At 46.1% G+C, this 13,573-nt stretch overlaps 1 protein-coding gene across 4 annotated transcripts in view; it reads right to left on the bottom strand.

Annotated features, from left to right (window-relative positions):
• Nucleotides 1–13,573, bottom strand: part of LOC129816490 (LIM and senescent cell antigen-like-containing domain protein 1) — a 74,286-nt gene that overhangs the window by 38,906 nt on the left and 21,807 nt on the right. The window contains exon 1 of one of the 4 annotated variants that reach the window (XM_055871034.1): nucleotides 10,797–11,099. The exons of the other annotated variants lie outside the window; for them this stretch is intronic. Within the exon in view, the coding sequence (XP_055727009.1) occupies nucleotides 10,797–10,897 (101 nt within the window). The 5' untranslated portion in view covers nucleotides 10,898–11,099. Of the gene's footprint in view, nucleotides 1–10,796; nucleotides 11,100–13,573 lie in introns of those variants that run through there. 4 annotated transcript variants of the gene reach the window in all.

The raw sequence follows: 13,573 nt of genomic DNA, 5'->3' as shown, positions 1-13,573 counted from the left end.
GCACCCCTACATCTTCCTGCTCTGACCTCCTTAAAAACCTTTTCTCAATAGGGGGGGGGGGCTATTTTCACTTTGTAAAAAATCGTGCCCAAATTAAACTGCCTCGTACTCTATTCTAGCTCGTACAATATGCATATTATTATTACTATTGGATAGAAAACACTCTCAAGTTTCTAAAACCGTTTGAATTATATCTGTGAGTAAAACAACTCATTTTGCAGCAAACTTCCTGATAGGAAGTGAAAAATCTGAAATCGAGGCTCTGTTCCAGGGCCTTCCTATTAATTTGCCTGAAATCTATGGATATACATGCACTTCATACGCCTTCCACTAGATGTCAACAGGCAGTGGGAGGTGGAATGGGGTGTCTAGCTTGATCTGAGGCCGAACAAGAGTTTTTGGAATGACGTGACTGGAAATGTCATTGTCTTCGAAGGCGCGAGAAGGAACCCCAGATTGCCTTCTAAAAAGCTTTCGGTATACACGTTAGATATCTCCGGCTCTGATTTTATTTGATAGATGTGATAAAAACATCATAAAGTAGTTTTTTTTCAACCGAGTTGTATCAGTTTATTGAACGTTTATTGCGAGTTTTGGAATTTTCTTTTCTTTGCGTCAAGTGAAGTTGGGCACGTTTGCGCCACATGGCTAGCTATGGTTGCTAATTCGACAGGCGAAGAGGACATTCTAAAACCAAACAACGATTTATTCTGGACAAAGGACTCCTTGTACAAGATTCTGATGGAAGCTCAGCAAAAGTAGGAACCATTTATGATGTTATTTCGTATTTCTGTGGAAAATGTTTAGTCCTATTATCCAGTGTTTTGGCGGGCGCTGTCTCGCTATAACGTAAGCTGTATGTCGTACTAAAGTTATTTAAAAAAATCTAACACAGCGGTTGCATTAAGAACTAGTGTATCTTTCATTTGCTGTACAACATGTATTTTTTAGTAAAGTTTATGATGAGTTATTTGATTAGATAACAAAATATCTCCGGACAATTTTGTGCAGTTTGGCTACGTATTCACATTGTAAAACCACGATTTGTACGGCTAAATATGCACATTTTCGAACAAAACATACATGTATGGTGTAACATGATGTTATAGGACTGTCATCTGATGAAGTTTGTCAAGGTTAGTGAATAATTTAATATCTTTTGCTGGTTTTTGCGATCGCTACCTTTTGCTGCTGATAAATGCGTTTGTGTGGTTGGCTATTGTGGTAAGCTAATATAATGCTATATTGTGTTTTCGCTGTAAAACACTTAAAAAATCTGAAATATTGGCTGGATTCACAAGATGTTTATCTTTCATTTGCTGTACACCATGTATTTTTCATAAATGTTTTATGATGAGTATTTAGGTATTTCACGTTGCTCTCTGTAATTATTCTAGCTGCTTTGGTGCTATTTTTGATTGTAGCTGCAATGTAAAACTATGATTTATACCTCAAATATGCAAATTTTTCGAACAAAACAAATGTATTGTGTAACATGTTATAAGACTGTCATCTTATGAAGTTGTTTCTTGGTTAGTGACTAATTATATCTCTATTTGGTCGGTTTTGTGATAGCTACCTATGCAGTAAAAAAAATGTGAAAATATGCGGTTGAGTCTTTTGCTATTGTGGTTAGCTAATAGAAATACATATTGTGTTTTCGCTGTAAAACATTTTAAAAATCTGAAACGATGGCTGGATTCACAAGATGTGTATCTTTCATTTGGTGTCTTGGACTTGTGATTTCATGATATTTATATGCTAGTATTTACTATGCTATTTACTATGCTATTTACTATGCTATGCTAGGCGATGCTAGTCAGCTTTTTTACTGATGAGGATGCTTCCGGATCCGGGATGGTGACCAAGTAGAAGTTAACTAAATGACACTTCTACACCACCAAAAGGCCAGGAGCATAAATGTACAGGAGATGTTCAAATAACTCTGATTCAGTGGGAACATATTCATCCTCTGTAAGAAAAAGGATTTATCCGGATGAAAACCTGTTCTGTCCATTTACTTTAAAGCTAGGGCAGTGTTCCCACTGCAAATCTCAACGCTGTGTGGCAGCCTGTGTCTCTCTAGAGTGGAGTACTGTGGACATGTGTGTCTCTCCACAGAGTCTCTACCAGAGACTATAAACCAGGAGTGCACAGCCATTCCTCTCTCTGCTATTCCAGCCTGTTTCCATCATTCCACAAATAGACACCCAGGAAAGTATCATGTCCAAAATAGGCGCTGCCAGCTGACGCCAGCCCCCGTGTGTGTGTGTGTGTGTGTGTGTGTGTGTGTGTGTGTGTGTGTGTGTGTGTGTGTGTGTGTGTGTGTGTGTGTGTGTGTGTGTGTGTGTGTGTGTGTGTGTGTGTGTGTGTGTGTGTGTGTGTGTGTGTGGGGCGGGAGGGCAGTTTTTCCCTCTTCCTGTCCCTGGTGTGTGTCCTACTGCTAGGTGCACATTCACATATTACTCCCATTAAAACTACCAGGAGAAAGAAGGCCTCACAGGAAAACAAATCCCTAAAACAGACTTGGAAACACTGGTGTTAACTGACAGGACTATGGGACGGAAGGCGGGACCAAAACAGGAAACACTCTGAGCTGCCTTCCTAATTACAGCATACTGATTATACTGAGGAGAGGAGGAGCATTTCCATGTGTTTATGTCTCTGTTCATGTGTTCATGTCTGTCCATGTGGTTATGTCTCTGTCCATGTGTTCATGTGATCATGTCTCTGTTCATGTGATCATGTCTCTGTCCATGTGGTTATGTCTCTGTTCATGGGTTCATGTCTCTGTTCATGTGATCATGTCTCTGTCCACGTGGTTATGTCTCTGTTCATGTGATCATGTCTCTGTTCATGTGATCATGTCTCTGTTCATGTGTTCATGTCTCTGTTCATGTGATCATGTCTCTGTTCATGTGATCATGTCTCTGTTCATGTGATCATGTCTCTGTTCATGTGTTCATGTCTCTGTTCATGTGTTCATGTCTCTGTTCATGTGATCATGTCTCTGTTCATGTGATCATGTCTCTGTTCATGTGGTCATGTCTCTGTTCATGTGGTCATATCTCTGTCCATGTGTTCATGTGATCATGTCTCTGTTCATGTGATCATGTCTCTGTTCATGTGGTCATGTCTCTGTTCATGTGTTCATGTCTCTGTTCATGTGATCATGTCTCTGTTCATGTCTCTGTTCATGTGTTCATGTCTCTGTTCATGTGATCATGTCTCTGTTCATGTCTCTGTTCATGTGGTCATGTCTCTGTTCATGTGTTCATGTCTCTGTTCATGTGGTCATATCTCTGGTCACGTGTTCATGTCTCTGTTCATGTGTTCATGTGTTCATGTCTCTGTTCATGTGTTCATGTCTCTGTTCATGTGATCATGTCTCTGTTCATGTGTTCATGTCTCTGTTCATGTGTTCATGTCTCTGTTCATGTGGTCATGTCTCTGTTCATGTGGTCATGTCTCTGTTCATGTGATCATGTCTCTGTTCATGTGTTCATGTCTCTGTTCATGTCTCTGTTCATGTGTTCATGTCTCTGTTCATGTGTTCATGTCTCTGTTCATGTGATCATGTCTCTGTTCATGTCTCTGTTCATGTGGTCATGTCTCTGTTCATGTGTTCATGTCTCTGTTCATGTGGTCATGTCTCTGTTCATGTCTCTGTTCATGTGTTCATGTCTCTGTTCATGTGTTCATGTCTCTGTTCATGTGTTCATGTCTCTGTTCATGTGGTCATGTCTCTGTTCATGTGTTCATGTCTCTGTTCATGTGATCATGTCTCTGTTCATGTCTCTGTTCATGTGTTCATGTCTCTGTTCATGTGATCATGTCTCTGTTCATGTCTCTGTTCATGTGGTCATGTCTCTGTTCATGTGTTCATGTCTCTGTTCATGTGGTCATATCTCTGGTCACGTGTTCATGTCTCTGTTCATGTGTTCATGTGTTCATGTCTCTGTTCATGTGTTCATGTCTCTGTTCATGTGATCATGTCTCTGTTCATGTGATCATGTCTCTGTTCATGTGTTCATGTCTCTGTTCATGTGTTCATGTCTCTGTTCATGTGGTCATGTCTCTGTTCATGTGGTCATGTCTCTGTTCATGTGGTCATGTCTTTGTTCATGTGTTCATGTCTCTGTTCATGTGGTCATATCTCTGGTCACGTGTTCATGTCTCTGTTCATGTGTTCATGTGTCCCTGCCACCTGGGGGTCTGCAGTACAGAGAGAATCCCTGCCACCTGGGGGTCTGCAGTACAGAGAGAATCTCTGCCACCTGGGGGTCTGCAGTACAGAGAGAATCTCTGCCACCTGGGGGTCTGCAGTACAGAGAGAATCCCTGCCACCTGGGGGTCTGCAGTACAGAGAGAAACCCTGCCACCTGGGGGTCTGCAGTACAGAGAGAATCCCTGCCACCTGGGGGTCTGAAGTACAGAGAGAATCTCTGCCACCTGGGGGTCTGAAGTACAGAGAGAATCCCTGCCACCTGGGGGTCTGAAGTACAGAGAGAATCTCTGTCACCTGGGGGTCTGCAGTACAGAGAGAATCCCTGCCACCTGGGGGTCTGAAGTACAGAGAGAATCTCTGTCACCTGGGGGTCTGCAGTACAGAGAGAATCTCTGCCACCTGGGGGTCTGCAGTACAGAGAGAATCCCTGCCACCTGGGGGTCTGCAGTACAGAGAGAATCCCTGCCACCTGGGGGTCTGCAGTACAGAGAGAATCTCTGCCACCTGGGGGTCTGCAGTACAGAGAGAATCTCTGCCACCTGGGGGTCTGCAGTACAGAGAGAATCCCTGCCACCTGGGGGTCTGCAGTACAGAGAGAAACCCTGCCACCTGGGGGTCTGCAGTACAGAGAGAATCTCTGCCACCTGGGGGTCTGCAGTACAGAGAGAATCTCTGCCACCTGGGGGTCTGCAGTACAGAGAGAATCTCTGTCACCTGGGGTCTGCAGTACAGAGAGAATCCCTGCCACCTGGGGGCCTGCAGTACAGAGAGAATCCCTGCCACCTGGGGGTCTGCAGTACAGAGAGAATCTCTGCCACCTGGGGTCTGCAGTACAGAGAGAATCCCTGCCACCTGGGGGTCTGCAGTACAGAGAGAATCCCTGCCACCTGGGGGTCTGAAGTACAGAGAGAATCTCTGCCACCTGGGGGTCTGAAGTACAGAGAGAATCTCTGCCACCTGGGGGTCTGAAGTACAGAGAGAATCTCTGTCACCTGGGGGTCTGAAGTACAGAGAGAATCTCTGCCACCTGGGGGTCTGAGGTACAGAGAGAATCTCTGCCACCTGGGGGTCTGCAGTACAGAGAGAATCTCTGCCACCTGGGGGTCTGCAGTACAGAGAGAATCCCTGCCACCTGGGGGTCTGAAGTAGAGAGAGAATCTCTGCCACCTGGGGGTCTGAGGTACAGAGAGAATCTCTGCCACCTGGGGGTCTGCAGTACAGAGAGAATCCCTGCCACCTGGGGGTCTGCAGTACAGAGAGAATTCCTGCCACCTGGGGGTCTGCAGTACAGAAAGAATCCCTGCCACCTGGGGGTCTGCAGTACAGAGAGAATCATTGCCACCTGGGGGTCTGAAGTACAGAAAGAATCTCTGCCACCTGGGGGTCTGCAGTACAGAGAGAATCTCTGCCACCTGGGGGTCTGAGGTACAGAGAGAATCTCTGCCACCTGGGGGTCTGCAGTACAGAGAGAAACCCTGCCACCTGGGGGTCTGCAGTACAGAGAGAATCTCTGTCACCTGGGGGTCTACAGTACAGAGAGAATCTCTGCCACCTGGGGGTCTGCAGTACAGAGAGAATCCCTGCCACCTGGGGGTCTGCAGTACAGAGAGAAACCCTGCCACCTGGGGGTCTGCAGTACAGAGAGAATCCCTGCCACCTGTGGGTCTGCAGTACAGAGAGAATCTCTGCCACCTGGGGCTCTACAGTACAGAGAGAATCTCTGCCACCTGGGGGTCTGCAGTACAGAGAGAATCTCTGCCACCTGGGGGTCTGCAGTACAGAGAGAATCTCTGCCACCTGGGGGTCTGCAGTACAGAGAGAATCCCTGCCACCTGGGGGTCTGCAGTACAGAGAGAATCTCTGCCACCTGGGGGTCTGCAGTACAGAGAGAATCTCTGTCACCTGGGGGTCTGCAGTACAGAGAGAATCCCTGCCACCTGAGGGTCTGCAGTACAGAGAGAATCCCTGCCACCTGGGGGTCTGCAGTACAGAGAGAATCCCTGCCACCTGGGGGTCTGCAGTACAGAGAGAATCTCTGCCACCTGGGGGTCTACAGTACAGAGAGAATCCCTGCCACCTGGGGGTCTGCAGTACAGAGAGAATCTCTGCCACCTGGGGGTCTGAGGTACAGAGAGAATCTCTGCCACCTGGGGGTCTGAGGTAGAGAGAGAAACCCTGCCACCTGGGGGTCTGCAGTACAAAGAGAGGTGACAGGAAACATTCCAGGAGGCAGGAGTTTAGACTGCACTGTGAGAAAAGTGAGGTGTTGTTATGATGATGATGACAATTAGCAGCTTTAGATGGATTCTACATCAATACAGAGATAATAAAAACATCTGATAATGTCAAAGGAAGACTTTGCTGTGTCCGAAGAGAGACAAAATGATCTTTGAGCCAGTATAAAGGTTTCTCCCCTGGGCTATATCCAACTCTGTCTGTGGATACATGATAGGATGAATAACTGTTTAGACAGATGCTTAGCTAGGCCTATTGGGAGGGTAAGCCATTACAAACAGTCACTCTGGGGTTAGTTTGTCTAGTGCATTTTCTAGAGTAAATACATAGACTGCCAAGACCTGTATTACAACACACAATAACACACTATAAACTGCAACAACACACACAGCACTGGTAAGATAACTAAATTAGCTACTTGACAGATGTTTTGTCAGAGTAACAGGCATGGTAATACAAAGTCAAACGGAATAGCAGTATAAATCACAATAGCGATGGTACAATGTTTCCTGTTGGTGAGAAAGTGGTGCAACAGCACAGCTGCAAGGTGTCATTGCTCAACCAGAGTACTCCACGCCTTCGTCAGGGCCCAGAGGCAGGGTTCTGCAATATCCTTCCACACTCTTCCAGGCAACGCCAGGCCAGACCGTCTCAAACTAACCTAGCCACAGGCTCAGAAATGATCTCCCCAGGCCTCCTATACCTTCCAAATCTTTTCCCAGGGCCTCAGGTCATCCTGGCTAACCCTGGCACCCCAAGAATCTTCCAAGCTTCCAGGCTAAGTATTTCTAAAACCAGTCATTGTTTAGTTGTGATAGCCATCTAACAGTCCAACACCACAGTAGCTGTGCATTTGCCCTCCCTGCCAGAGGTGAGGAATGAGTTCTGACAAGTATGTTTCCTGGATAAAGCGGAGGCGGTTATGGTCTCAGCGAGGGCTAGGTACACAGATCAGACTGGACCTACTGGCTAAGGCTGCTAGGCTGCTAGCACTAAGGAGAATGCTAACCAAACAAACCCCCTTCTCCTGCTGCACTGTGTCAACAGTAGCCATGGTAATGGGTAAATATAAAGGCTGTTAGGACAACAACTAGGGGGAAACCTGTGGCTGAGCAGCTCAAAACAATGCTCAGAAAAGTGGAAGAAAGAGTACTCTAGGTGATCTCTGTAGACATGTTAATTCCCTTTGTGCTAAGCGTACTTAATCTCAAACAATAGCAGATAGTTCCTCCCTGTTTTCCCTTTGTTCCCAACATCCCAAAACCTCCGCCCTGCCCCTCTGCCCTACTGGCATGACTCCACTGTTCCATTTCCTGCTGAGGGCAGAGTGAGAGGAGGAGGAGAGGGGAGGGTTTGGGAGTATGTGTGACAACCTGGGAAGCAAGCTGCGTGGTCATGAGTCAGTGAAGGTCACATCACATGGCAGGGACACACCACTACAACCAAAGACGTCACAGAGACCAGGTGACTTTATGGTCTGTTCTGTCACTAGCTCAATTCTGCCGACCAAGCACTTCAGTGCATCATGGTTAGCAGTGAAGGCTGGTGTGTGTGTGTGTGTGTGTGTGTCATAGTGATGCGCGGGTTGATTCATAACCTGCAGTCCCCGCGGTTATATCCTCGGGGGGGGGCGGGTTGATTCATAACCTGCAGTCCCCGCGGTTATATCCTCGGGGGGGGGCGGGTTGATTCATAACCTGCAGTCCCCGCGGTTATATCCTCGGGGGGGCGGGTTGATTCATAACCTGCAGTCCCCGCGGTTATATCCTCGGGGGGGGGCGGGTTGATTCATAACCTGCAGTCCCCGCGGTTATATCCTCGGGGGGGCGGGTTGATTCATAACCTGCAGTCCCCGCGGTTATATCCTCGGGGGGGTTGAATAAAGAGAAAACAATACCTCAAAAAATCCATAAATGTATCATTCTCATACAATTTATATCTAGAGACTACATTGAGGTTTTTCTTTCATTGTTTTAGGCTGTCTGGCATTTTTGCGTAAGCCTAAGCTAGAGCCTAACTGTACGCGGGGCAAATTATAAAAATAGTTGACTAACAAATAGCCTATCAAAATGTTATTTTAAGCAGAAACATATCTAAATGAGGCAAAACAAATCCTGCACCCTCTGTCAAAAAAGCTACAGCACATTTTCTATAGTAGCGGATTAGGGTTGGATATATCACAATATCACATTTAGTCGAGTGGTTGCGGATGGGTTATCAGCAATTGCGGGTGGGTGCAGGTGAACAATCACCACTACTGTGTGATATGATATAATATGGCTGTCCCTTGAGAGAGATGCAGTGTATTCTCTCTCTCCCTCTATCGTCTCTGCAGCTCTATTTTGTTGTTCTCAGGTCACCTCTAAAAAGAGCTTCGGCGGCTACATTCCTGACATTACAGACGTCTAATCACTGCATGATCAGGGGTGGAGAGAGAGGGAGATATGGGGGGGAAGCCAGAGGGAGATGAAGAGAGAGAGGGAGGAAGAAGGCGGGAGAGGGAGAGAAAGAGAGCAACAGAAACCCTTTACTCCAAACAGAAAATGTTTTGCAACAAAAACATTTCTATGTCTATCTATTTCTATTGGACAAAATCATACAGTACACACAGGCCTCTACTTCACACTCATACAGTACACACAGGCCTCTACTTCACACTCATACAGTACACACAGGCCTCTACTTCACACTCATACAGTACACACAGGCCTCTACTTCACACTCACACAGTACACACAGGCCTCTACTTCACACTCATACAGTACACAAAGGCCTCTACTTCACACTCATACAGTACACACAGGCCTCTACTTCACACTCATACAGTACACACAGGCCTCTACTTCACACTCATACAGTACACAAGGCCTCTACTTCACACTCATACAGTACACACAGGCCTCTACTTCACACTCATACAGTACACACAGGCCTCTACTTCACACTCATACAGTACACAAGGCCTCTACTTCACACTCATACAGTACACAAAGGCCTCTACTTCACACTCATACAGTACACACAGGCCTCTACTTCACACTCATACAGTACACAAAGGCCTCTACTTCACACTCATACAGTACACAAGGCCTCTACTTCACACTCATACAGTACACAAAGGCCTCTACTTCACACTCATACAGTACACAAGGCCTCTACTTCACACTCATACAGTACACACAGGCCTCTACTTCACACTCATACAGTACACAAGGCCTCTACTTCACACTCATACAGTACACAAAGGCCTCTACTTCACACTCATACAGTACACAAGGCCTCTACTTCACACTCATACAGTACACACAGGCCTCTACTTCACACTCATACAGTACACAAGGCCTCTACTTCACACTCATACAGTACACAAGGCCTCTACTTCACACTCATACAGTACACAAGGCCTCTACTTCACACTCATACAGTACACACAGGCCTCTACTTCACACTCATACAGTACACAAGGCCTCTACTTCACACTCATACAGTACACACAGGCCTCTACTTCACACTCATACAGTACACAAGGCCTCTACTTCACACTCATACAGTACACACAGGCCTCTACTTCACACTCATACAGTACACAAGGCCTCTACTTCACACTCATACAGTACACACAGGCCTCTACTTCACACTCATACAGTACACACAGGCCTCTACTTCACACTCATACAGTACACAAGGCCTCTACTTCACACTCATACAGTACACACAGGCCTCTACTTCACACTCATACAGTACACACAGGCCTCTACTTCACACTCATACAGTACACAAGGCCTCTACTTCACACTCATACAGTACACACAGGCCTCTACTTCACACTCATACAGTACACACAGGCCTCTACTTCACACTCATACAGTACACACAGGCCTCTACTTCACACTCATACAGTACACACAGGCCTCTACTTCACACTCATACAGTACACACAGGCCTCTACTTCACACTCACACAGTACACACAGGCCTCTACTTCACACTCATACAGTACACAAGGCCTCTACTTCACACTCATACAGTACACAAAGGCCTCTACTTCACACTCATACAGTACACAAGGCCTCTACTTCACACTCATACAGTACACACAGGCCTCTACTTCACACCCATACAGTACACACAGGCCTCTACTTCACACTCATACAGTACACAAAGGCCACACAGACCAGGTTCTCTGCATCTCTTCAACACAAAGTTCACCAACAGATGGTGATTCATCAAATGTTCCCAAGCATTAACCCTAATCATCCCCCACTACAGTACAATCTCTGACCTGCTGTCTGTTTACTCTGCAGAATGGTCAAATAAAGAGAAAAGGTTCTCACCTGAGGCAGTCAGGAGCTATGCTTCCATAGCTGTCAGGTCTCTCCTGTCTGCGTCTGTACAGGTCTGAGTTAGACAACTCCTTCAACCGCAGAGAGTTCATCCCTCCTTCCTTCCCTTCCCTCTGTCCACCAGGGTGTGGATAAACACTCACAATAATCCTCCTCGTGTATGTGATCAGTAAGCTCCAAGGCTCGACAGCCAACAACCACCACTGTCCCCCACCAGTCTCCTCTCCAAGCCCAGAACGTCAGCTCACCCCTGGGAAGCCCTTAGCAGATCAGTCCCCTCTCTCTCCTGGAACAGCAGGCTACTACATTACACACACCCTCTATCTCTGACATACACACACCTCCAGGCACACACCCAAAGGAATAACCTATCAGGGGTGTGGCTCTGATCCAACACACCTATCAGCTCCTCGCTCTGCCCCCCTCCTCAGCCTCAGGGCAGGTAGAGATAGAGGGGGGAGGAGGAGGGATAAGGAGGAAGAAAGGGAAAAAGGGTAAGAGGCAGTTGTACTGCAGTAGCCTGGCCTATCCTCTATTGTCTTTCCCTCTCTTTCTCCCCCCTCTCCCTCTTGCTCCCTCCCCCTCTCTTGTCCTCTTTATGCTTGTCATCTTGCCAAGCTATCCAATGACATTCCCATTCTGATAGGATGTTAGTGTCCCCCCCGTAGCCGGCCCTAGCCTTTTGAGGGCCCTATTTCCGTCAAATTTCCGTCAATTGCACACATTTTGCCAAGACTTATGCCATGTTAATGATATCCGAGTGAAAGTGTCTAACAAAATCAATGGGGGCTCCCTGGAGGTCAGGGCCACATGCCCTACGTGCCAGTCGGTATTTGGCCATGATTACTACAAGTTTAGATAGCTGGCCAGACTAACTATAATTTGTTAGTTGACATGGCTAATTGAGTGACTGTCAGTGACTGACACAACATGAGGAAAACTTTTGATACACAACTAAATTTTGAAATTGCACCTTGTGTATTCTACTATCCTACTACAGTAAGTTGAGACCCCCACTGTGTTCCAAAATGTTTTAATATATTAATATGTATTAATTTTGTGGGTCAGGGGCTCCCTAGCATCTGGAGGCCCTAACCAACCACCTATGTCGCATATGCCTGGAGCCGGCCCTGGTACCCCAGTCTCTATCTCCCTGTAGTCTCTCTTGATCTCCCGGGAGTTTCTCATGATCTCTCTGGAGTCTCTCATTGTCTCTCAACGTGTCTGTCTCTGCATCCGTCTGACTGACAGAGAGGGTTTCTGTCATAGAAGAGAGCTGTGGGTTTCCTGCCCATTGTTCTGTTCATTAATAAAAGCAGAAACAGCAGAGATGAACTGAACTGACAATACTTATGTAACAATATGACTATTGCATTATAGAATTGATCTCATCCTCTCAGATTTCCTCAAATACCAAACAGCCCCCTTGGAGCCCCACAACATGAACCCATCCACCTCTGTCTGTGTGTACTCAGTGTGTGTAGTGTATGTGTGTACTCAGTGTGTGTAGTGTATGTGTGTACTCAGTGTGTGTAGTGTATGTGTGTACTCAGTGTGTGTAGAGTATGTGTGTACTCAGTGTGTGTAGTGTATGTGTGTACTCAGTGTGTGTAGTGTATGTGTGTACTCAGTGTGTGTAGTGTATGTGTGTACTCAGTGTGTGTAGTGTATGTGTGTACTCAGTGTGTGTAGAGTATGTGTGTACTCAGTGTGTGTAGTGTATGTGTGTACTCAGTGTGTGTAGAGTATGTGTGTACTCAGTGTGTGTAGTGTATGTGTGTACTCAGTGTGTGTAGAGTATGTGTGTACTCAGTGTGTGTAGTGTATGTGTGTACTCAGTGTGTGTAGTGTATGTGTGTACTCAGTGTGTGTAGAGTATGTGTGTACTCAGTGTGTGTAGTGTATGTGTGTACTCAGTGTGTGTAGAGTATGTGTGTACTCAGTGTGTGTAGTGTATGTGTGTACTCAGTGTGTGTAGTGTATGTGTGTACTCAGTGTGTGTAGTGTATGTGTGTACTCAGTGTGTGTAGTGTATGTGTGTACTCAGTGTGTGTAGAGTATGTGTGTACTCAGTGTGTGTAGTGTATGTGTGTACTCAGTGTGTGTAGAGTATGTGTGTACTCAGTGTGTGTAGTGTATGTGTGTACTCAGTGTGTGTAGTGTATGTGTGTACTCAGTGTGTGTAGAGTCTGTGTGTACTCAGTGTGTGTACTCAGTGTGTGTAGAGTCTGTGTGTACTCAGTGTGTGTAGAGTCTGTGTGTACTCAGTGTGTGTAGTGTATGTGTGTACTCAGTGTGTGTAGAGTATGTGTGTACTCAGTGTGTGTAGTGTATGTGTGTACTCAGTGTGTGTAGTGTATGTGTGTACTCAGTGTGTGTAGTGTATGTGTGTACTCAGTGTGTGTAGTGTATGTGTGTACTCAGTGTGTGTAGAGTATGTGTGTACTCAGTGTGTGTAGTGTATGTGTGTACTCAGTGTGTGTAGAGTATGTGTGTACTCAGTGTGTGTAGTGTATGTGTGTACTCAGTGTGTGTAGTGTATGTGTGTACTCAGTGTGTGTAGAGTCTGTGTGTACTCAGTGTGTGTACTCAGTGTGTGTAGAGTCTGTGTGTACTCAGTGTGTGTAGAGTCTGTGTGTACTCAGTGTGTGTAGAGTATGTGTGTACTCAGTGTGTGTAGTGTATGTGTGTACTCAGTGTGTGTAGTGTATGTGTGTACTCAGTGTGTGTAGAGTATGTGTGTACTCAGTGTGTGTAGTGTATGTGTG

This window comes from Salvelinus fontinalis, chromosome 19 (assembly GCF_029448725.1).
Source record: "Salvelinus fontinalis isolate EN_2023a chromosome 19, ASM2944872v1, whole genome shotgun sequence".
Classification (NCBI taxonomy): Eukaryota; Metazoa; Chordata; class Actinopteri; order Salmoniformes; family Salmonidae; genus Salvelinus; species Salvelinus fontinalis.
The sequence above is the reverse complement of the archived record's forward strand: the minus strand, read 5'-3'. Positions and strand labels throughout refer to the sequence as shown.